Source organism: Heterodontus francisci, chromosome 38 (assembly GCF_036365525.1).
Source record: "Heterodontus francisci isolate sHetFra1 chromosome 38, sHetFra1.hap1, whole genome shotgun sequence".
Classification (NCBI taxonomy): Eukaryota; Metazoa; Chordata; class Chondrichthyes; order Heterodontiformes; family Heterodontidae; genus Heterodontus; species Heterodontus francisci.
This window is the reverse complement of record NC_090408.1, coordinates 43,911,121-43,936,344: the sequence shown is the minus strand read 5'-3', so window position 1 is coordinate 43,936,344 and position 25,224 is coordinate 43,911,121. Positions and strand designations below refer to the sequence as shown.

The window sequence follows — 25,224 nt, the reverse complement described above, 5'->3', positions numbered from 1 at the left end:
TGTGACAATCATATGCACAGGACAATAAACTACATGACACCAACAAAAATGCTTCATTTTATAGAAAAACAGGAGAATATTATTTTAGGAATGCTATTTTTTTCTCTGCTTGATAAGTAACAACCTAACATAACCACAGAATTTAAAGCTCTGCATTCCTGTGATTGCAGCAGCAGGTCACTGAGAATGAGAATGGAGAATAGATATTCTCCTGTTTTTCATTAAAAATGTCATTTCTGGATTCAGACATCTCCCGAATACTGTAAACAACCAGAAATTTTAGACTCAGTTCATTTTAAATCTGAAATCTATAAGGTTAGATGAAGTAGGGTGGGAGGAGGATCGTGTGGAGCATAAACACCAGTACAAACCAGTTGGATTGAATGGCCTATTTCAGTGCAATAAAGTCTGTGTAATTCTATCACTGATGAGTTTATGCATCCTAATAATTGTAACAAAACCAGCATTTACATGATGCGTAGGTGCAGCTAAAAAAGAATATGCTCAATTGAACAAAGTTTGCAGTCCTTTAACGATTGAGGCTGCATGCGAGGAGTTACTACTCCTGTGGTGAGTCAGGAGTGGAATGGAATCTCACCACTCACCTGGATAGGTGCAGTCGCACAACTCGGCACCATCCAGGACTAAGCAGTTAGCTTGAGTGGCACACTGGGTACTGAACTTAACATCCACTCCACTCGTCACCTGCGCAATGTGGTTATAAACAACAGAAACAAGGGTATCATCCAATAAGCAGAAAATGTTTTTGTAAACTAATTCTTGCAGTGAGAGAGATGATGAAGCACTTTGGACAGGAAATATTCCCCTGGTCTTACCTGATTGTAATCGTTCCACCATTGGCAGCCATGCCTTCAGCTCCCAAAGCCTAAGCTCTGGAATTCCCTCCCCAAATCTCTCCACCTCTCTTTCGTCCTTTAGGTCGCTTCTTAAAACCTATCTCTTTGACCAAGCTGTTGGTCATCTGCCCCTATATCTATGTGGCACAGATTTTGTTGGTAACACTCTTGTGAAGCATTCTGGGGCATTTTACAATGTTGAAAGTGCTACATAAATACAAGTTGTTGTTGTTACCCGTTATACCATAGCCAAAATTTAAGTAGTAATATTCAAAAAGCAAACTGTAAAGAAAACGTAGAAATATATGTATTGCTGGTAATGTGCTGAGCCACTAGGTGGTAAGATTAGATTAGATTAGAGAGATACAGCACTGAAACAGGCCCTTCAGCCCAACGAGTCTGTGCCGACCAACAACCACCCATTTATACTAATCCTACATTTATCCCATATTCCCTACCACATCCCCACCATTCTCCTACCACCTACCTACACTAGGGGCAATTTACAATGGCCAATTTACCTATCAACCTGCATGTCTTTGGCTGTGGGAGGAAACCGGAGCACCGGGCGGAAACCCAAATGGTCACAGGGAGAACTTGAAAACTCCGCACAGGCAGCACCCAGAACCGAACCCAGGTCGCTGGAGCTGTGAGGCTGTGATGCTAACCACTGTGCCGCCCAAGATGCTAGAGGTTTGCCTGGCAGGTTTGGATCATGCAGTTAATGAAATGAGCAACATACTGATGAGGAACTTTGCCATTGGAGGACAGAACGGGGGGGGGGGGGGTGGAGAGAGAATGGAGGTCAAGGTGCTTTTATGCACCTTCACCAGAGGCACAAGATTAAGACAAGCAGGGCTCAAGGAAGAGGTCAACCATTCACTCTTTTAGCTTTGGGATACAGCGCATGGTGTTGCGGGTCACCTCAAGAAAACAGCGGAAGAGAAAAGGAAAAATGTACTAATTGCAAGATAGAATGCAAAATGCGGAGGAAACAGTGCATTAGTTGCCCATGTCAAATCTTTGCTTATGTCTCTTGTAACGTGGTGGAATAACTGGCACAGTCCTATTGCTTCGTATCCAGCTTCCAGATTGCAACAATTTTGGAAAGGATGCAACCCATCTGTTTCTGACATTCAGCCAAGCAAGACTACACAGTTTAAAGGCCAGCAGCTGTATTTCATATAACTTGTATTTGTCACATGTTTCATTTTTTCATTTTAAGGCAGAGTGAAAACTGTGGCACAATAGAAACTGGTACAATAAAACACCTCTGTATTTTCAGCATGAGGCTAACTCAGTTGATTCATGCTCCAGTAAGAGACAGCACCTAAGATTTAAGACCTCTCCCTCTCCTTATTCTGTTAATTTTTTTTGCCAGTGTTCTGTTCCACTGTTGCCCTTTGGTATCTCTCCCAAGTAGTGATGTGATTCTGGACAGTGAATGCTGTTGGGCTATTTGTCCACACTGGGAATTGAGATATCACACCTGGGCACTATCCTGTCCTCATGTGACAACCACATATACATATTTCCAGAGAGACATTGGAAGAAATCAAGACCTTTCCAACCCTGCAGCCCTGAGGCTGATTGTAACAGCCTTACCATTGCCCTTCCGATAGTAACAAATTGCAGAGCAAATCTGTCAACTTTGAAGTCTAAATGAGACAGCTATCCATGGTCTTAACTGGCTGAGCCATTGGGAGAGCTAATTCTAACATTGATCCAACTAATAGTATTAAATTGTCTTAGATTGTAGCATGTACATTTCAAAATCAGAGCTTGTAGGTTCAAACCTCTCTCTTAGACTTCAGTACATAACTAAGGCTAACACTCCAGTGCAGCCGTGGCTCAGTCATAAGGTCATGAATTCAAATCCTAATCCAGATAATTGCAGTACTAAACGAGTTGCCATTGTTAGATACTAAACTGAGATAATTAGTGCCTGTGTCGGCAGATCAGATAGACTATTGTACACAAAACCATCCTAAGCATATTCGCTCTTCAACTTCATTCATAAATTGGAGGGTGGCAAGGAAGAATACAATGGCTGTTGTCAGTAATGACCAATAAAGGAATATAAATATGTAATGGAAAAATTCAAATGAGGTGTCTGAATTAATTGACTTACTATTACAGTTCTCTGCACTAAACACACACTGGTTATGTTACTGCTAAATCAATCACAACCTTATACATTTTGGGGGGGAAAAACTCATCAGATGCTTCTACCTGTGAAAAAAACATTTGCATCTTCCTATTTCTAAATATTGCTGTCAGCTTCAGATGTCTGCAGTGCAGGGAAGCACAAACTGGCCGTAAGGCTATCCTCAAATCAGGTTGAAGTATCCAGAATGGCACTTGAATTAGGTATTGTAACACTTAACAAACCATTAGGGCATATTTGAATGAAATATATAAACCCAATTGTCAAGAGTCTGAAACACACAGATAACGAACCAGTCCAATGGGATTTAGTAACCTTTATTTCCAGTTTCAATGCTGACCTACTTTACTCACTGAAATACAAGCTGCCACATTTATTCATAATAGACTCTCCTCAAAGAATGATACAATTCTGGCCACTTGCTGGTGGAGCCCATTAATCTTCCAGCACACTATGACATAAGGTTCTAGAGTTTAGGCTTGCTTCACAGAGTAAATTCCTGGACATTTTTAAAATTCTTTCATGGGATGTGGGCATCACTGTCGCCCATTCCTAATTGCCCTTGACAACTGAGTGGCTTGCCAGGCCAATTCAGAGGGCAGTTAAGAGTCAACCACATTGCTGTGGATCTGGAATCACATGTAGGCCAGACCAGGTAAAGACGGCAGATTCCTTCCCTAAAAGGACATTAACGAACCAAATGGTTTTGTACACCAATCGACGATAGTTTCATTGCACCACTACTGAGACTACTTTCCAATTCCAGATTGCTAATATAATTAAAGGGAGTCAAACAATCAAAAGGCTAGGCTTGCTTCCACAAAGAAGGTTTAGAAGAGTCATTCTCGACTATTTTGGCAAAGGGCTTGGAATAGGCACGCAGGAGAATGCTATGTGGTAAGGATATCCTAAATATGTTACATATGTAACATATTCAGGCTCTCAGGAGCAGGCGGGATGGGAATATATTTAATTGGGGGAGGGGGAATTACAATGCTATTAGGCAGGAACTGGGGAGCATAAATTGGGAACAGATGTTCTCAGGGAAATGCACGACAGAAATGTGGAGGTTGTTTAGGGAGCACTTGCTGCGACTGCTGGATAGGTTTGTCCCAATGAGGCAGGGAAGGGATGGTAGGGTGAAGGAACCTTGGATGACAAGAGATGTGGAACAGCTAGTCAAGAGGAAGAAGGAAGTTTACTTAAGGTTGAGGAAGCAAGGATCAGACAGGGCTCTAGAGGGTTACAAGGTAGCCAGGAAGGAACTGAAGAATGGACTTAGGAGAGCTAGAAGGGGACATGAAAAAGTCTTGGCGGGTAGGATTAAGGAAAATCCCAAGGCGTTCTACACTTATGTGAGGAACAAGAGGATGGCCAGAGTGAGGGTAGGGCCAATCAGGGATAGTGGAGGGAACTTGTGCCTGGAGTCGGAGGAGGTAGGGGAGGTCCTAAATGAATACTTTGCTTCAGTATTCACTAGTGAGAGGGACCTGGTCGTTTGTGAGGACAGCGTGCAACAGGCTGATATGCTCGAACAGGTTGAGGTTAAGAGGGAGGATGTGCTGGAAATTTTGAATGATATGAGGACAGATAAGTCCCCGAGGCCAGACGGGATATACCCAAGGATATTACGGGAAGCGAGGAAAGAGATTGCTGCGCCTTTGGCGATGATCTTTGCGTCTTCACTGTCCACTGGAGTAGTACCGGATGATTGGAGGGTGTCAAATGTTGTTCTCTTGTTCAAGAAAGGGAATAGGGTTAACCCTGGGAATTATAGACCAGTTAGTCTTACGTCGGTAGTGGGCAAATTATTGGAGACGATTCTGAGAGACAGGATTTATGATTATTTGGAAAAGCATGGTTTGATTAGAGACAGTCAGCATGGCTTTGTGAGGGGCAGGTCATGCCTCACAAGCCTTAATGAATTCTTTGAAGATGTGACAAAACACATTGATGAAGGAAGAGCAGTGGATGTGGTGTATATGGATTTTAGCAAGGCGTTTGATAAGGTTCCCCATGGTAGGCTCATTCAGAAAGTAAGGAGGCATGGGATTCAGGGAAAGTTGGCTGTCTGGATACAAAATTGGCTGGCCCATAGAAGTCAGAGGGTGGTAGTAGATGGAAAGTATTCAGCATGGAGCTCGGTGACCAGTGGTGCTCCACAAGGATCTGTTCTGGGACCTCTGCTCTTTGTGATTTTTATAAATGACTTGGATGAGGAAGTGGAAGGCTGGGTTAGCAAGTTTGCCGATGACACGAAGGTTGCTGGAGCTGTGGATAGTGTGGAAGGCTGTTGTAGGTTGCAACGGGACATTGACAGGATGCAGAGCTGGGCTGAGAAGTGGCAGATGGAGTTCGACCTGGAAAAGTGTGAAGTGATTCATTTTGGAAGGTCAAATTTGAATGCGGAATACAGGCTTAAAGACAGGATTCTTGGTAGTGTGGAGGAACGGAGGGATCTTGGGGTCCATGTCCATAGATCGCTCAAAGTTGCCACCCAAGTTGATAGGGCTGTTAAGAAGGCGTATGGTGTGTTGGCTTTCATTAACAGGGGGATTGAGTTTAAGAGCCGCGAGGTTATGCTGCAGCTCTATAAGGCCCTGGTTCGACCACACTTGGAATATTGTGTTCAGTTCTGGTCGCCTCATTATAGGAAGGATGTGGAAGCTTTAGAGAGGGTGCAGAGGAGATTTATCAGGATGCTGCCTGGATTGGAGGGCATGTCCTACGAAGAAAGATTGAGGGAGCTAGGGCTTTTCTCACTGGAGCGAAGAAGGATGAGAGGTGACTTGATAGAGGGGTACAAGATGATGAGAGGCATAGATAGAGTGGATAGCCAGAGACTTTTTCCCAGGGTGGAAAGGGCTATCACCAGGGGGCATAATTTTAAGGTGATTGGAGGAAGGTTTCGGGGAGATGTCAGAGGTAGGTTCTTTACACAGAGAGTGGTGGGTGCGTGGAATGCACTGCTAGCGGTGGTAGTAGAAGCAGATACATTAGGGGCATTTAAGCGACTCTTGGATAGGTACATGGATGATAGTAGAATGAAGGGTAGGTAGTTAGTTTGATCTTAGAGTAGGTTAAAGGTTCGGCACAACATCGTGGGCCGAAGGGCCTGTACTGTGCTGTACTGTTCTATGTTCACTGCATATATTTTCTTATACCCAATGCAAAGCACAAAACCACACTTCATGTGAACAAAAACATGATTGTTCACGTGGAATAATCTAGGAGGTAATGTGCTATGAGGCAATGAATAAATCCTTTATGCTGCTGACCAGCTAAATAGAAATAGAACAGTATGCCTCATCCTCTCCTCATCACTCAGGTTGGCAACGAACACAGATAGCTGACAACTAACATACTAATAGCTGGAACAAAAACAAGAAATGCTGGAGTCACTCAGCAGGTCTGGCAGCATCTGTGGAAAGAGAAGCAGAGTTAACGTTTCGGGTCAGTGACCCTTCTTCGGAACACTAATAGCTGGGTCAGGTATTGTGGCTGAGTGGTCTAAGGCGCTGAGTTTAGGCTTCAGTCTTTGTTTCTCTGGTGGTCTAGTGGTTAGAATTCGGCGTTCGTACCACCATGGCCCAGGTTCAATTCCTGGTGAAGGAATGAAACTTTCTAGACTTGAGTGGAGCATTAATGGTAGCATGGACTGGTTGGGCCAAATGGCCTGTTTCTGTGACATATATCCGATGGAATGATAGGCTGCAAACCTCAGGCCATTAACTGTGACCTGGATTTATCGAGAAGTAAAATTAAACAGAAGAGAGGCCAAACAAAGATTAGCCTGGGTTTTTAATCCTTTTTTTTCACCTCACTTAGGACATTACATGGCTTCTGGGGTGGGGTGGGGAGTGCATGAACATGTGTATGCACAAGACATCATAACTGTATGGGGTAGGCAGGAACCAGTCGGGATAAATAAATGCTTACATATAAGATACAAAGAATGTTCCCTCACATTCTGAAATGTGTTGGTGTATATAAATATAAAATTAAACCAGCTCCAAGCCATGGAAAGACACCATAAAATAATCAATTGAGCTAGTGAGTAGCACACCTGATCCAACGGCTGACAAATAAATAAATGTTTGTCCCTGGGGTATGAATTAATTCATCAGGTCGTCCAGGTTTAATTAATGCATTCTCTGCATCATTCCCCTCAATGTATGTGAAATGTGCATCTACAAAATTAAATGATAGCCCGCCTTGCAAGTCTGGCATGGGAATAACTGACATGAAATATGTCCAGCATCCAGATCACATATTTTAAACCAGTAAAGGTCTCGATATCCTCTGTGCAATGACACAGGATATTGACTAGTATATACAGGGAAGAACATTGTCAGAAGGAACAAATGCTTCATCCTGCAACTCCATGGATAGCATTAATATTGATCATTGCAGACTACAACAGATGTCTCAGAGCAACAGGCCAAGAAGTTCCTGACAGAATGCTCCAGCCAGCAGATTCCCCTCCCAGCCCACTCACCCAAGACTGACACAGCTTGGCCACTGAGAGATATCAAATGAATACATCACAGAAATCAAGAACTAAACAAGTCTGAAATCCTGATGAATTAGTGCTTTAGCTATCATTTACACATTTAGGAAAAATAGTAATTTAACAGGGGTCTGGAATTTAAGTAACAATAAAATATGAAGAGCACAGCAATAGGGTATCAAGGGATTATGGATCAAAGTTGGGTTAATGGAATTTAAAACTTAAAAAGTAGCTTTTGACAAATTCCGTTATTAGAAAAGTTGTGTTTTGTCTAAAATTACATAAAAGTAAACACAGTGCAAGTAGAGACAGCTCTGCAACATCAGCAGAGCCTCCATAATGATACACTATGTAAAAGTCTGCACATTATGTACGAAATCAAATGAAAATTAAACATGTGAACTCCCCTCACAGAGATTTTAGATTATACTCTACAAAGTTTTATAGTTTTATCATCTAAATTCAAGTTTGATCCCAGGATTATCACCGTCTGTTACTTAGAATCTTCGATCCAAACCTAGGATCTTGTTGCAAATTAGCTCTGCATTTAAGATTTAACTGATGTACTAGAATCTAGAATCTATGAGGTCTCTACTAGCTAGTAGCATGAATGCCACAATTTCACCCATTTAAAAAAATCCCTTAATTCCAGGTCAGCATACTCAATTACTCTGCAGGAAAGGCAAACAGCCAGCTCCCAAGCCTCGGCTAATTCCGCTCTACATAAGGTCAGCAGTGGGGACGTTCACTGATGATTGTATGATGTTCAGTACCATTTGCAACTCCTCAGATACTGAAGCAGTCTCTGTCCATATGCAGCAAGACCTGGACAACATTCAGGCTTGGGCTGATAAGTGGCAAGTTGAATTCGTGCCACACAAGTGCCAGGCAATGATCATCTCCAACAAGAGAGAATCAAACCATCTCCTCTTGACATTCAACAGCATTACCATTGCTGAATCACCCACCATCAATATCCTGGGACCATTAACCAGAAACTGAACTGGACTAGCCACATAAAATGCTGTGGCTACAAGAGCAGGTCAGAGGCTGGGAATTCTGTGGCAAGTAACCCACCTCCTGACTTCCCAATGCCTGTCCACCACCTACAAAGCACAAGTCAGGAGTGTGATGGAATACTCTCCACTTGTTTGGATGAATGCGGCTCCAACAACACTCAAGAAGCTCGACACGATCCAGGACAAAGCAGCCCACTTGATCGACCCCATCCACAACCTTAACCATTCACTCCCTTCACCACCGATGCTCAGTGGCAGCAGTGTGTACCATCTACAAGATGCCCCGCAGCAACTCACCATGACTCCTTTGACAGCATCTTCCAAACCCATGACCTCTTCCACCTAGCAGAACAAGGACAGTAAACGCTTGGGAACACCACCATCTGCAAGTTCCCCTCCAAGTCACATACCATCCTGACTTGGAAATATATCGCAGTTTCTTCACTGTCGCTGGATCAAAATCCTGGAACTCCCTTCCTAACAGCACTGTGGGTGTACTTGCCCCAGATGGACTGCAGTGGTTCAAGAAGGCAGCTTACCACCACCTTCTCCTACGAACAGTAGTGGTACTGTTGGGCACAGTATAAATCAGGAAATTAGAAGTGCATGGGTAATACAGTAATAATGGGTGACTTCAATTTACATATAGAGTCACAGACATTGGGCAAACCTAATTAGCATTAATGCTGCGGAGGATGAATTCTTGGAGTGGGTTTCTGGAGCAGTATGTTGAAGAACCAACTAGAGATCGGGCTATTTTAGATTTAGTATTATGCAATGAGAAAGGGCTAATTAATAACCTTGCTGTAAATGAGCCTTTGGGAAATAGTTACCGTCATATGATAATGTAAAATCTAAGTTTGAAAGTGACATAGTTCATTCTGAAACTATGGTCTTAAATCTGAACAAAGAAAACTATAAAGGTATGAGGGGCAAATCGGCTGTGGGTGGATTGGAAAAATACACTAAAAGATTCGATGGTAGACAGGCAATGGCTAGTATTTAAGGTCGTATTACATGGTCTACATGGCCTTTATAGCCACTCCAGGTGCTGCTTCACAAACCACTGACCACCTCCAGGCGCTTACCCATTGTCTCTCGAGACAAGGAGGCCAAAGAGAGAGAGAGAGACATGGTCTACAACAAATATATATTCCTCTAAGACACAAAAACTCAACAGGAAAAATGAATCAACTGTGGCTAATAAAATAATTTAAAGATTGCATTAGATCAAAGAAAGTGGTTTATGAGGTTGCCAGAAAAAGTGGCAAGCCTGAGAATTGGGAACAATTTAGAATCCAGCGAAGGATGACCAAGAATCTGATAAAGGGAAAAGAGAATATGAGTGCAAGCTAGCGAGAAACATACAGGCAGACTGTAAAAGTTTCTTTAGGTATGTGAGAAGGAAAAGATTAGCAAGGAACAAATGTGGGTCCATTACAGGCAGAGACAGCTGAATTTAGAATGGAGAATAGGGAAATGGCGGAGAAACTAAACAATTACTTCGTGTCTGTCTTTACAGAGGAAGATACAGAAAATCTCCCAGAAATACTAGGGAACCAAAGAGCTTGTGAAAATGAGGAACTGAAAGAAATTAGTATTAATAAAGAAGTAGTACTCGAAAAATTAACTGGATTGAAGGTTGATAAATCCCCTGGACCAGATGAGCTACATCCCAGAGTGTTGAAGGAGGTGACTGGAGATAGTGGATGTGTTGGTGGTTATCTTTCAAAATTCTATCGATTCTGGAAAGGTTCCTGCAGACATACGAACATACGAATTAGGAGCAGGAGTAGGCTACTCTGTCCTTCGAGCCTGCTCCGCCATTCAATAAGTTCACGGTTGAACTGATTACTCCACATTTCCACCTACCTCCAATAACCTTCCACCCCCTTGCTTATCAAGAATCTATCTACCTCTGCCTTAAAAATATTCAAAGTCTCTGCTTCCACCGTCTTTTGAGGGAGAGTTCCAAAGACTCACGACCCTCAGAGAAAAAATTTCTCCTCATCTCTGTCTTAAATGAGCGACCCCATATTTTTAAACAGTGACCCCTTGTTCTAGATTCTCCCATAAGGGTAAACATCCTTTCTACATCCACCCTGTCAAGACCTCTCAGGATCTTATAAAACTGGAAAGTAGCAAATGTAACCCCACTATTTAAGAAGGGACGGAGAGAGAAAATGGAGAACTACAGACCTGTTAGTTTGATGTCAGTAGTAGGGAAAATGTTAGAACACAAGAAATGGGAGCAGGAGTAGTCCCATCGAGCCTGCTACGCCATTCAAAACGATCATGGTTGATCTTAGGATTCAACTCCACTGTCCCACCTGCTCGCCATACCCCTTGATTCCCTGAGACACCAAAAATCTGTCTATCCCAGCCTTAAGATTCACAACCCTTTGAGTGAAGTAATTTCTCCTCATCTCAGTCCTAAATGATCGACCTCTTATTCTGAGACTGTGCCCCTGTGTTTTAGATTCCCCGACCAGTGGAAATAATCTCTCAGTGCCCAGCCCCTTAAGAATGAGATCATCTCTCATTCTTCTAAACTCCAGAGAATACAGGCCCAATTTACTTAGCGTCTCATCATAGGACAACCCCCTCATCCAGGGACCAATCTAGTGAACCTTTGCTGCTCTGCCTCTAATGCAAGTATATCCTTACTTAAATGTGGAGACCAAAACTGCACACAGTATTCCAGATGTGGTCTCAGCAAAACCCTGTACAACTGTAGCAATACTTGCTTAACTCTGTACTCCAATCCCCTTGCAATAAAGGCCAACATGCCATCTACCTTCCTAATTGCTTGTACCTGCATGTTAACTTTCTGCATTCCTTGTATGAGCACACCCAAATCTCTTTGAACATCGACACTTACAAGTTGCACACCTTTTAAAAAATATTCTGCTTTTCTATTCTTACAACCAAAATGAACAACATCACACTTCCCTACATGACACTCCATCTGCCATCTTGCTACCCACTCACTTAACCTGTCTAAATCAGATTCTCTGTGTCCTCCCCACAGCTTACCTCTCCACCTTCCTTTGCATCATCAGCAAACTTAGATACATTACTCTCTGTCCCTTCATCTAAGTCATTAATATGGATTGTAAATAGCTGAGGCCCCAGCACTGATCCTTGCAGCACTCCACTATTCACTGCCTGCCAACTTGAAAATGCCATGTTTATGCCCACTCGTTGCTTCCTGTCTATTAACCAATAATCTATCCATGCTAAAATATTACCCCCAAGTCCATGAGCCTTTATTTTGCCAATTAACCTTTTGTGTGGCACCTTATCATTGCCTTTTGGAAATCTAGGTATACCACATCTACTGATTCTCCTTTATCTACCCCACTAGTTACATCCTCAAAAAACTCTAATAAATTTGTCAAACAGGATTTCCCTTTAGTAAAACCATGTAGACTTGTTCTAATCATACAATGCTTTTCTAAGTGCATTGTTAACTCTTCCTTAATAATAGATTCCAGCATTTTCCCAACGACTGATGTTAGGCTAACTGGCCTTAGTTCCCTGTTTTCTCTCTCCCTTCTTTCTTGAAAAGCAGTGTAACATTTGCCAACTTCCAATCTGATGGGAACGTTCCTGAATCTAGGCAATTTTGGAAAATCATAGCTAACTCATCCACTATCTCTGCAGCTATCTCTTTTAGAACCCTACGGTATAGGCCATTAGGTCCTGAAAATTTGTCAGATTTTAGTCCCTAAAGTTTTCTCGGCTGATATGAACTTCTTTAATTTCGTCCCCCCTAGGTTACTGTCTATTTCGGGTATGGAACATGTGTCTTCTACTGTGAAGACAGACACAAAATATTTGTCCAATGCCTCTGCCATTTCCTCATTTGCCATGATAATTTCTCCTGTCTCTGCTTCTAAGGGATCAACGTTTACTTTAGCTACTCTCTTCCTTTTGGTATACCTTTATGAGCTCTTACAATCTGTTTTTATGTTACTGGCTAGTTTACTCTCATTCTATTTTTTTCCTTTTTTATCAACTTTTTGGTGGCCCTTTGCTGGTTTCTAAGACACTCCCAATCCTCAGACAAGCTACTCTTTTTTGCAACATTGTAAGCCTTTTCTTTTAATCTATCACTATCCTTAACTTCCTGAATGAGCCACAGATGGGTCTTCCTGACTGAGTTTTTGTTTTTTTAAAGGAATATATTTTTGTTGAACATTTTGAATTGTTTCATTAAAGGTTTCCCACTGTTCATTTACCACCATACCTTTTAGTCTATTTACCTTAGCCAGTTCTCCCCTCATGCCTACAAAATTGGCTTTGTTTCAGTTTAAGATTCTTATTTGTGATTGCAGCATGTCACTTTCAAACTTAACATGGAATTCAATGGTAATATGATCATTGTTTCCTAGTGGATCTTTTACTCTGACATTGCTTATTAACCTGCTTCATTACACTATACTAGATCTAAGATAGCTTTATCCCTAGTTGGCTCCTCAATGTATTGCTCCAAGAAACTGTCCTGAAAACATTCTACAAACTATATGATAAAGGATGCGATAACTAGACACTTAGAAAATAATGATATGATTGGGAAGAGTCAACATGGATTTATGAAAGGGAAATAGTGTTTGACAAGCCTGTTGGGAGTTTTTTTCGTGGATGTTACTTGTAGCATAGATAAGACGGAACCAGTGGATGTGGTGTATTTGGATTGTCAGAAGGCTTTTGATAAGGTCCCATACAGGAGGTTTGTAAACAAAATTAGAGCACATGGGATTGGGGTTGATATACTGGCTTGGATTGAGAATTGGTTAACAGACAGAAAGCAGAGAGTAGCAATAAAGGGTCATTCTCAGGATGGCAGACTGTCACTAGTGGGGTACCACAAGGATCAGTGCTGGGGCCATAGCTGGTCACAATCTATATAAATGATTTGGATGTGGGGACCAAATGTAAATATTTACAAATTTGCTAATGGCACAAAACTGGGTGGGAATTTAAGTTGTGAGGAGGATGCAAGGAGGCTTCAAGGGGACTTGGACATGCTAAGTGAATGGGCAAGAATATGGCAGATGGAATACAATATGAATAAGTGTGAAGTTATCCACTTCGGTAGAAAAAACAGAAAGACAGAATATTTCTTAAATGGTGAGAGATTAGGAAGTGTTGATGTCCAAAGGGACCTTGCTGTCCTTGTTAATGAGTCACTAAAAGCTAGCATGCAGGTGCAGCAAGCAATTAGGAAGGCGAATGGTATGTTGGCCTTCATCGCAAGGGGATCTGAGTACAGGAGTAAAAATGTCTTGCTGCAATTATACAGAGCCTTGGTGAGACCACACCTGGAGTATTGTGTACAGTTTTGGTCTCCTTATCTAAGGAAGGATATACTTGCCATAGAGGGAATGCAACAAAGATTTATCAGAATAATCCCTGGGATGGTGGGATTATTTTATGAGGAGAGATTGAGGAAATTGGGCCTGTATTCTCTGGAGTTTTGAAGAATGAGAGGTGATCTCATTGAAACTTACAAACTTTTTTTAGGACATGACAGGGTGGATGTAGATAGGATGCTTCCCCTGGCTGGTGAGTTTAGAACCAGGGAACATAGTCTCAGAATAAGGGGTAGCCATTTAAGACTGAGATGAGGAGGAATTTCTTCACTCAGAGGGTGGAGAATCTTTGGAATTTTCTACTCCAGAGGGCTGTGGAAGCTCAATCATTGAGCAAGTTCAAGACAGTAATCGATAGACATATGGACACTAAAGACATCAAAAGATAGGGGGATGGCGTGGGAAAGTAACATTGAAGTGGACGATCAGCCATGATCTAACTGAATGGCGGAGCAGGCTCGATGGGCTGAATGGCCTACTCCTGTTCCTATGTTCTCAAGGACATTTAGGGATGGACAACAAATGCTGGCCTTGCCAGCAATACCCACATCCCATGAAAGAATAAAAAAAACAAACACCAGAAAGACTCAGCATAACCTTGCCATCAAATCTGCATCTATCCTTAGAGTGCAGAAACTCATATTTGCTCTGTGCTGCTCTCCCTTCATCACTGACAGCTGAGCTCAATTAAGGAACTCCCATGTGTGAAATCATGAGCACCACCTTGTATCCCAATACTCTAAGCCATGGTGCATCGATTCATTACTCTACCAGCCCTAATCTACAACACAGTACTGCATTGCTTCTAAAATCCAGAATAAGGTTTATTCTTATTTGAGCTGCAGATATATTCTTGCAATTCCAAGAGAGAGCTGCTGATGTAGTGGTAATGTCACTGAACTAGTAATCCAGCTGCCCAGGCTAATCCCCTGGGGTCATGGGTTCAAATCCCACCTTGGCAGCTGGTGGAATTTAAATTCATTTAATTAATTAAATAAAAAACTGGGATTGAAAGCTAGGAACTATCATGGATTCTCGCAAAAATCCATCGAGTTCACTAATGTCCTTTAGGGAAGAAAATCTGCCGTCCTTACCCAGTTTGGCATACATGTGACTCCAGACCCACAGCAATGCGGCTGACTCATAACTGCCCTCTGAAATGGCCTAGCAAAGAACTCAGTTGTCAAGGGCAATTAGGGATGGGCAACAAATGCTGCCACTGCCAGCGATGCCCACATCCCATGAAATGAATTTTTAAAAAATCTATTTTTATTGGGTCAGTTGCTACTGGAACAAACACACTTGTGACAGATCTCGGCAGTACAAACTCATGGGAAATCAATCAATCAATGTGTTTTGAACAGGAGTAGTAAGCAGTGTTATAATTTTTTTTAAAGGTTAAACGGCATCCAAAAGGGCTAACGGACATTTCTTCTCTCTTTACTAAGAAGGAAATCCCATAACTCACATAAAATAAATGCAATCATCAACGCTGCTTTTTCTTTATTCGTTCATGGGATGTGGATGTTGCTGGCTAGGACAGCATTTATTGCCCAGCCCTAATTGTCCTTGAGAAGGTGGTGGTGAGCTGCCTTCTTGAACCGCTGCTGTTCTTGGGGTGCAGGTACACCAACAGTGCTGTTAAGAAGGGAGTTCCAGGATTTTGACCCAGCAACAGTGAAGGAACAGCAATATAATTCCAAGTCAGGATGGTGTGTGGCTTGGAGGGAAACTTGCAGGTGGTGGTGTTCCCATGCAGCTGCTGCCCTTGTCCTTCTAGGTTGTAGAGGTCGCGGGTTTGAAAGGTGCTGCCGAAGGAATCTTGCTGCAGTGTATCTTGTACATGGTACACACTGGTGCCACTGTGCATTGGTGGTGAAGGGAGTGAATGTTGGAGGTGATGGATGGGGTGCGAATCAAGCAGGCTGCTTTGTACTGGATGGTGTCAAGCTTCGAGTGTAGTTGGAGCTGCACCCACCCAGGCAAGTGGAGAGTATTCCATCACACTTCTCACTTGTGCCTTGTAGATGGTGGACAGTCATTGGGGAGTCACTCGCCGCAGAATTCCAGCCTCTGACCTGCTCTTGTAGCCACAGTATTTATGTGGCTAGTCCAGTTCAGTTTTTGGTCAATGGTATCCCCCAGGACGTTGATAATGGGGGAATTCAGTGATGGTAATGCCACTGAACATCAAGGGAGATGGTTAGATTCCCTTTTGTTTGAGATGGTCATTGCCTGGCACTTGTGTGGCGCAAATGTTACTTGCCACTTATCAGCCCAAGCCTGGATATTGTCCAGGTCTTGCTGCATATGGACACAGACTGCTTCAGTATCTAAGGAGTCATGAATGGTGCTAAACATTGTACAATCAGTGAACATCCCCACTTCCTTGCTTATATAAGATAGCCATGAATAAATCCAATAGGGAATACAGGAGAAACTTCTTTGCCCAGAGAGTGGTGAGAATATGGAACCTGCTACCACAAGGTGTAGTTGAGGCAAATAGCATGGATATATTTCAGGGGAAGCTACGTAAGCACATGAGGAACAGAAGGACATGCTGATATGATTAGATGAAGTAGAATGGGAGGAGGCTCGTACGGAGCTAAAAACACCGGCATAGACCTATTGGGTTGCATGGCCTGTTTCTGTGTAATTCTATGTGAAGTAATTTTTAAAAAAACCTATCCAGATTTAAACCTGAAATTAATGAACTGTATTTCCTGAATGTATTTTTCCATTTTGCTAAATTAGTTTTGTGTCACTCACCAACCTTTCCGGGGTGGGGTGGTGGTTGGGGGGGGGGGGGGGGGGGGGGTAGGAGCAGGTGGGTGGCTTTTCAATTCAATCAGTAAAGAAGCAAACATATTAAAACCAAAACTATGCAAAAGCTAACTGCTTAGCTAAACTGTAAAATTATAACATTTGCCACTGGCTGTTGTGTTTTATTCTGGCACCCAGTTATTTTCTTTTCATTTGAATGTGTGTAAATAGCCACATGTAAAAGACATTTAAAGATGTTTGAGGATTATTTTCAAACTCATTAACTCTGATTATTTAGGGATTGTCAAATTAGTAATCGTTAATTGTTTTGATTACTGTGGGGTTTATATGGAAACAAATTCACAATTGAAAGAAAAATGCAAACACATGCAATTAGTACACTGATCAGTGCATACATAACTTTTCAAACTTGTTTAGCCCAAGGATGTTTAGCAAGAAATCCCCAATAGCCACAAATGCTGAGGTGTCATTCAGCTTTTAACTGCTGGGTTCAATCCCAGTAACTGCAGCCCACATATATAGGGTAGATTATTACAAATTCGCAAAGGACTGACAAAATGGTCCATGTCAGGGATTCTCCTGCTAATGTTCTAGAACTTCTATTAATCACAATGAGCTTTGGCTCAGAGGTGAGGAAAAAGAAGGCTGTAATAAATAGTTTCTAATTATCAACTTTATTTTATAGGAAACCAACAAAGTATGTCTGTCAGCCAAAGGAGAGCTTGCGTGATCTAAGAAAATTTGTAATTTATTCATTTGCTCAACTTTCCAAATGGATACCTGATGTTCAATTAGATAGTACTGAAAGGATCCAAGCTCTTCAAATTAGACAGCCTCGCAGTATTGCAGAAGTAATCAACTAAAGAGTTCCTAAAATTGGACACAGGAATCTGCAAGCACTTTTGATTTCATAATCATGTACACAAGAACAGATAGTTTCCTCTCATTCCCCAAACAACCTGGATTATTTATGAACAAAAGTGAAACCTAACTTTCAAGTATTTAAGCAGCTTTTTGGTCTATCAAAAAAAAACTCAACTGCAAAGACACAAATTAACATTCAGCTTTCTTAAAAAAGACTTACTTTGTCCACACAATCATCGAAGAAAGCCAGACTTGCATCCTTGTCACTCACAAAAGAGCATTCCTCAATGAATCGAATAAACATTTGTGTTTTTGTCATCAACGAGTAAAACTTCTGGTGAGAACGGTCCCGGCTCTTCAGGAAACCTACAAAGATTAACATGAAATCACTAAACTTAAAAAAAAAAATTCCTCTCAATGGAATGTGATCTCCAAACATGGGTAAAAATACTGAGCGGCCCCGATTATATGGCAAAGTGACCCTTCGTTTAACATAACATAGGCCACTGGCTTTTGAATTTCCAAGAAAAACAACCGCAAAATGTAATAACAGAATTTGACTTATTCAGTCACCATAGCCTAACATTCTAATAAATTCCTTGGAAAAACTGCAAAATTTCAAGACTAACTGTTAGACATGAGTGATAAAAATGAAGCATTCTAGGCTATACTATTTCATGGTATTTGTTTCTTTCTATCACGGTACATATGGGATGTTAATACTGGATTCACTGTTAGGAGGCAATGGGACTTTCTATTTATAAACTGCAATTTAAACAACAGTTTGATATCATAGTACAATTCAAACTTCATCTTTTAAAAAGCAGGCAGCTAATGTTTTTCGGTATAATGCAGATAATCTGTGCGTAATACTTTTTAAAAGGAGGCACCTAACTTGATAATTGCCAAGTCGAAATCAAATATTATTCTCTAAATATTTTCAACTATTTGTAATCACCTTGAAGATCAAACAATGAGCTTGCATCTGTTGCTTTCTCAGACGGAGCCTCTGTAATGGGTTGAAGGTAGGTTCTGTAACCCTTCAGTATGGAAGCCATGAATCGGAGGAAAGCTTCTTGTATCTCCATTTCTAGGACCTGCACCTTCTTGCCAAAGTTCAAATCATGATCATTCATTGATAACTCCATTAAAGCCTCCTCTCTGGGTCTTTGATGCACTGGAAGTATATAAATTTAGTTTTACATTTAAATGAGTACCATAAAATACACATGCTCAAATGCATTGTAGTGGACGATGGAGTACTTTAAAATTATTTTTAAAGTTTCAAACAAGAAACTTAAATTTGGAGATTTTATTTTCCAATTCTTCCCCACACCACAGGCCCTGACTCATTGTGGGTTACACTTCCACTGTAGTCTCTCTGATCTCTTTCCCAAATGGCCATATTTCATTTGTAAGCTTAGGCAATGAGTGTCCGCAGATTACTAGATTGTGGAAGGCATCATATCAGATATCTGATTCTGTTTTAATGTGCTGTAAATTCTATAGAACACAAAGAAAGGGAAAGGAACTAGAATCAGGTGTTACGAGGGTTTCCATTTTTTTTTGTTAAAACTTGAGAATTTATACTTTAAAACTGAAAAGGGTTTCCACAGATGCTGGAATCTTGAAGAAGCTGAACTTTGAGAGTTGTTTTTTTTAAAAGGAAGGTAACCAAAAGGTTTGGACTAGGATTGGGATTGGAACTGGAAACAGTTACTGGAAGGCTTCTGTTTAAAAACAAAACCCCAGCAGGGGTTGTTTTAACTTAGAGAGATGTTTACAAAGGAGTGACAGGCCAAAATTTATAGATGTCACAGGACTTGCTTCTGGAAAGTTTTCGTTTTAATTTGAATTGCTAGAAAAAGGCAGTTTGCTTCCTGACCTGCCAGGAGACGACAGCTCACCTCTTTCTCTTGAAAGGAAGTCCTGCATCAAGAGATTTCTATTTCCTTCTGTATTTGAAGAAAGCCTGCACATTTAAAGAACTTGCATATCGAATATGTGGAACTAAAACCTTGTTGCTGCATTTCCTGCTGCAAGACTTATTTGGAGCCTTCTGTAGCTGCATCTTGGAAAGCCTACCCAAAATGATCATCAACATCGCCTGGAAAGAACTGTTATGGGAAGATCCCATTGACAGCCGTCGACGCCTTTGGGACACCTCACCGAAACAAAGGACATCTTTCCAAACCTCCTTTTCAGCCTGTGTTTTTTTTTATTCCTTCTATTTCTATGTAACAGCTGTGAACAAAATATCCCTTTTTTCCCCCGGTTAACCGGTTGTGTATGTAAGTATGTGTGTGAGGGCTAGGATAAATAAGGGACTTTAATATTACAATTTCTGTGTATATTTTATTTTATTATTGGTTAAGACTGGTTTATAATAAACAGATAATTTTGTTGTTTATTTAAGAAACCTGGTTTGTGTGCTTTATTCTGGGGAAAAATAGAGTACATGATTGACTGTTTCGGTAAGTGGGAAAATTTAAATACATTGTGACCTGTGGAGAAGTGGGACTGAATTAACAGTGCACTCTTCCCACCTTGGTCATAACACAAGGTAAACAGCACCAGTTTAACAGCTAGCATCAGAACAAGCATGATGGCATATCTATTTTTTCACTGTTAATTCTGATAGGACAATCTTATGTGCAGACTTTACAGCAAGATTCAGTGGACATCTGATCTTTGCTCTCCTTTAGTCCAGGGATGAAGGTAATTGCAGAGCCCCATATATCATGTCAGGTGACATTAGCAAACTGAGCACAGACCAGGAATTGAATTTGGGGCCTTGTGGTTTGTGTGACCTCCCAACTGCCTTCACCAACAGAGCTATTGGAGGAATTTTGTAGAAAATGTTTCAAATTTTATGTACAATATACTCAGGACATTTTGCAATGTTTGGCCCCTATAAATACAGATATTAAGTTCTACACTGCTCCAGATGATATGAAAGGAACTGGCAGTTCTGATCATGAGGGAACTCACAGACTAGCGCGGTTTAGCAATTAATTCATCAGGAGGGTTGCCTTCGATTAGAAAACTTCCGTAATTAGTTTACAAAGTGGAAAGGAGGTTTTTTTATGAAAAGGGTTGTGACCTATATAAAGAAACTCAAGGGATAAGATCATTCCTAGAATCTACATATTCCTTTCTAAATCACAGAAAAGTTCTAAATAAAGTCAAATCTGTATTCTTGGACCCAGAGTGGAATCATGCTAAGGGGTACTTTACAGTGTTGCCACAGGAGCTATCCATCAGCACTGCATCTCAAGAATCATGAGCATCAGAACATTGTGGGCAGGGTATATCTGAAACAGTGCTGTCACTGGGCAGGGATCCTGCCTGCAGCACAAGACACCCCCATAGTCTTCATGTTTATCTGAAAACTTTGCCAGTTTTTGAAAGGATGCACCAATTTCAGCATTACACAGTTTGAGATGTACTTACTCTCTGCTAGCTGCTCATAAATGTTGTTCAAAGAGTTGATCAGATTTTTACAAGCTTTCTTTGGAAGCACTTTCCAGGTGAGGCTTTTTCTGTCATCAGTTCTGAAACAACAATCTTACTTTAAATGCAAGTCTTAAGCTCAAATACACAGCAAATGAATTCAGAAACTGCAATCTCAATATTCTTTTCACTATCAGCAAAAAATAAATTGCATCATAAATGCCTTGTGTAACTGATGGTTAATTTAACAAAACAAGATACTGCTCTCAATTGTAATTCAGTATACACACTGATGAATAAGCTGGTAGGCTGGAGACATTTGAACCATCAATTAATGATGACACGTATTGTAGTTTCTTACTTCATGCATCAATCTGGAGTTTTAGCTCACAACACTGATAGCATCTACCATCAGCGTCAGTAATTTGCTTTATAAGCAAGTAAATTAAAGTCTAGAACAAAGAATAGGTCACCTTTCTGTCGAATCAAGCTGGTCAACAAAGTGATCAATCATCCGTGACAATTATTATTTTAGACAAGCAATGCACAGCTGTCATGCTGTAATTACAAATGTTTGTCAGTGGAGGTGCTGCAGTGCCACCTTTGAGGGAAGGGTACACTTACGCCATTAAGGTTTACATAGACATTCCCATTATAAATTCCTCTGTTCACAATTATAGCGGAAAAGGAAAGATAATGACTGATTTAAGACTGTGTGCCCTGGCCCAATTATCCCCAGCCTCTAACCCCAGCTTTAATATTTTCTATACTATGTCTCGTCTCCCATGTGCTTTACCACAGTAGGTCATCTAGTTATTGCTAAAAAGTCCACCTTATAGTGAGACACTACAGTTCAAAATGTGGGCAATTCATTTGACGCAGTTCATTTCCAACTCAATTGCTATTCATAACTGCATTTTATACTATAATTGTACATAATCAAAACCTTACTGAGAGATGGTGTTAGTGTCCAGGTCCACACAGCATACATCACTTGGAGGATCATATAGGTCAAAATAGCGAGAGTCGACCCCTACAATGAAAGGGCAAGGGGCACTAAGGACATCTGCCAGAGCCAACGGGCATAGAGGAATGTATGGACATGGCCAATGGAATGGAAATATCATCTGCATATAAAAGAGTCACAATAAAGTCAACATACTTTCTGATAAAAGCTTAACTGCTTTCCCTCAACTGCTGTGTAAGTGTATCACAAGCTCCGCTAAGGCTAAATTGCCAAGGGTCTCTCTGTTTTTTGTACATTCCCACAACCTGACTGAAAACATCCAAAGTCTTACCAACTTTTGAAATCCATAAATCATACACTTTTTGTTCCTGAAGCACAGCTTTGTGCCATAATTTTGTATGTTATGAGCAGAAATGTAAAGAGTGAAATCTTACATTTCTTGGCTAAAATTTCTCCCAAAATGTGCAAGTAGTAATTTTATCACAAAGGCAACACATTTAAGGGTAGGGTTAGAGGGTTCACCATGTCCAGCTTACTCAAAAAAAAAATTCTTCAAAATTGCTAATACAAGTTTTTAAGTTTTAAGAGGTATAGTGATATCCTTTTAAACGACAAAGTAGGTTGGACTTAATTTATAATCTCAAGGCAGTAATAAAACCAACTACTGCAGCAGCAAGCAGCTGCATATTACAAGCCTTTACGAGTTCAATAATGGTTTGAAACCTTTTTCCACATTATAGTTGATCCCTCTAGTCTTTTATGACACCTCAGATATTATGATCTCAACTAGAACTTGTAGGCTTTACAAAGTTCCATACTCAAAAGGCCATATAAAACATCTCTCCAATCCAAAGCGCCAATGCAAACAAGGTTATACTGCTAATACTCAAGTTAGACCTTCATCCTGATGTCAGGAATACAAGACCTGTTGCAGCTGCACCTCAACATTCCTTATGGATCTAAATAGTCTATATCCAAGCCCAAAGACTAAGTTTTATATACCACTCTCCTGCGTGTGAAGTTTTCTTCAAGACATTCTAATCGCAGGGAACACTATCCTTTGCAGGTATAAGAAACCATTCAGTTTGGGTTGCTGAAGCTATTTCTACGAAGATATTTCCCCTTCCTACCCCAGCAGAAACGCCACCAAGACCTGTGATTCCAATTCCACAAGACATCTGTCCTCATTACAGTTACCTCCCATTACACCCTTGCTGCACCACTTAACATACAAAATCCTGGTTATGGCTTTCACACCAATAAATGAACCACTTAAAACAATCGTTTAATAATATTCCCACTTCTTTATGATCTTGTATGACTCCAGGAGCCAATGTCATAAAGGAGCAGCAACTGTAGCTTTCTATATTGCTGGGGTTTTGAATTTCATAATGTAACTGTAGTCTTCCACTGAACAGAAATCCTTTCAACTTAAAGATTAAATGTCACCATCATGACTTTAAAAATAGCATTTTGAAAAAATGGTTTCAAATTTTTTCCCTCATTTTCTATTGGGTTTTTCAATAATATTTTTCTTTAAAATGATTTTTTTTGGCAAAACCATCACAAACCAGGTGAAAGGAAATACTGAACCTGACTGCGCACCAGCTGAATTATCAGTAAAGGGGTTCTTCATTGGTATTATTTCAACCGTGCACATGTTAATTCACCTGTTTTGCACTGTTAGGCTCAGCATTTTCTCCCTGCCAGTTCCCTCAATCTTAGGACTTTAGGATTTGTTGTTTCAACCAACATCTCAAATAAATCCAAAGAAACAGAAGAAAAACTAATGATCTAATGTTAGCAGAATTCCTTGTAAAAGAGAGTCCAGATTTTAAATGTCCCTCTGAATAACCCGATAATTTCCATGGACAGCCAGCAACGTGCCGAAGTAATAACTTTTCAACCAACTTGTTTGCAAGTGTCTAACCAATTCCTCCATTTTAATGAGTGTTGCGGGACATCCCAACCAGATCAGCCATGATCTTATCGAATGGCAGAGCAGGCTCAAAGGGCCAAGTGGCCTACTAATGATCCTAAGTCCTATATTCCTATGTTCCAATGTACTTGGAGTCACTAGGCTTAATTACAGGGCAGCTCTAAAATACAAGATTAGGGGTTTGGCAAATTAAATTTAAAAGTTTCTAATTAAATGTGATCTTCTCACAATCCTCCCTCCACCCCCACACAAAATTTCCCAACTTTGCTAAGCAATCCCACAACTAACGGATCAGATCAAAGCTCTGCAGTCCTACCACATCCAGTCGTGAATGGTGGACAACAATTAAACAACTAACGGAGGAGGTGGCTCTATAAATATCCCCATCCTCAATGATGGAGGAGACCAGCACATCAGTGCAAATGAAAAGGCTGAAGCATTTGCGACCATCTTCAGCCAGAAGAGCCGAGTGGATGTTCCATCTCGGCCTCTTTCTGAGGTCCCCAGCATCACAGATGCCAGTCTTCAGCCAATTCGATTTACTCCACATGATATCAAGAATCAGCTGAAGGCACTGGATACTGCAAAGCTAAGGTTCCTGACAACACCCCAGCTGTAATACTGAAGACTTGTGCTACAGAACTAGTTGTGCCCTAGCCAAGCTGTTCCAGTACAGCTACAACACTGGCATCTACCCAACAATGTGGAAACTTGTCCTGGTATGTCCTGTCCACAAAAGGCAGGAAAAACCAGCTAATTACCATCCCATCAGTCTACTTTCGATCATCAGCAAAGCAATGGAAGGTGTGATCGACAGTGCTATCAAGCGGCACTTCAACAGAACAACATGCTCACTGAAGCTCAGTTTGGGTTCCACCAGGGTCATTTGGCTCCTGACCTCATTATAGCCTTGGTCCAAACATGGATAAAAGAGCTGAACACCAGAGGTGAGGAGAGAGGGATTGCCCTTGATATCAAGGCAGCATTTGACTGAGTGTGGCATCAAGGAGCTCTAACCAAATTGAAGTCAATGGGAATCAGGGGAAAACTCACCACTGGTTGGAGTCATACCTAGCATAAAGGAAGATAGTTTTGGTTGTTGGAGGGCAATCATCTCAGCCAAAGGACACTGCTGCAAGAGTTCCTCAAGGTCGTGTTGTAGGTCCAACCATCTTCAGCTGCTTCATTAAGGACCTTCCCTCCATCATAAGGTCAGAAGTGGGGATGTTCGCTGATGATTGCCCAATGTTCAGTACCATTCGCAACTCCTCAGATACTGAGGCAGT

At 41.1% G+C, this 25,224-nt stretch overlaps 1 protein-coding gene across 13 annotated transcripts in view; it reads right to left on the bottom strand.

Moving 5' to 3' along the window:
• Positions 1–25,224, bottom strand: part of dennd4a (DENN/MADD domain containing 4A) — a 202,499-nt gene that overhangs the window by 98,031 nt on the left and 79,244 nt on the right. For all 13 annotated transcript variants that reach the window (XM_068018271.1, XM_068018275.1, XM_068018270.1 and 10 more), the window contains 4 exons: positions 21,984–22,159; positions 21,033–21,133; positions 18,538–18,756; positions 17,800–17,945 (listed from right to left, as the gene is read on the bottom strand). In XM_068018271.1, coding sequence (XP_067874372.1) covers positions 17,800–17,945; positions 18,538–18,756; positions 21,033–21,133; positions 21,984–22,159 — 642 coding nt within the window. The remainder of the gene's footprint in view (positions 1–17,799; positions 17,946–18,537; positions 18,757–21,032; positions 21,134–21,983; positions 22,160–25,224) is intronic.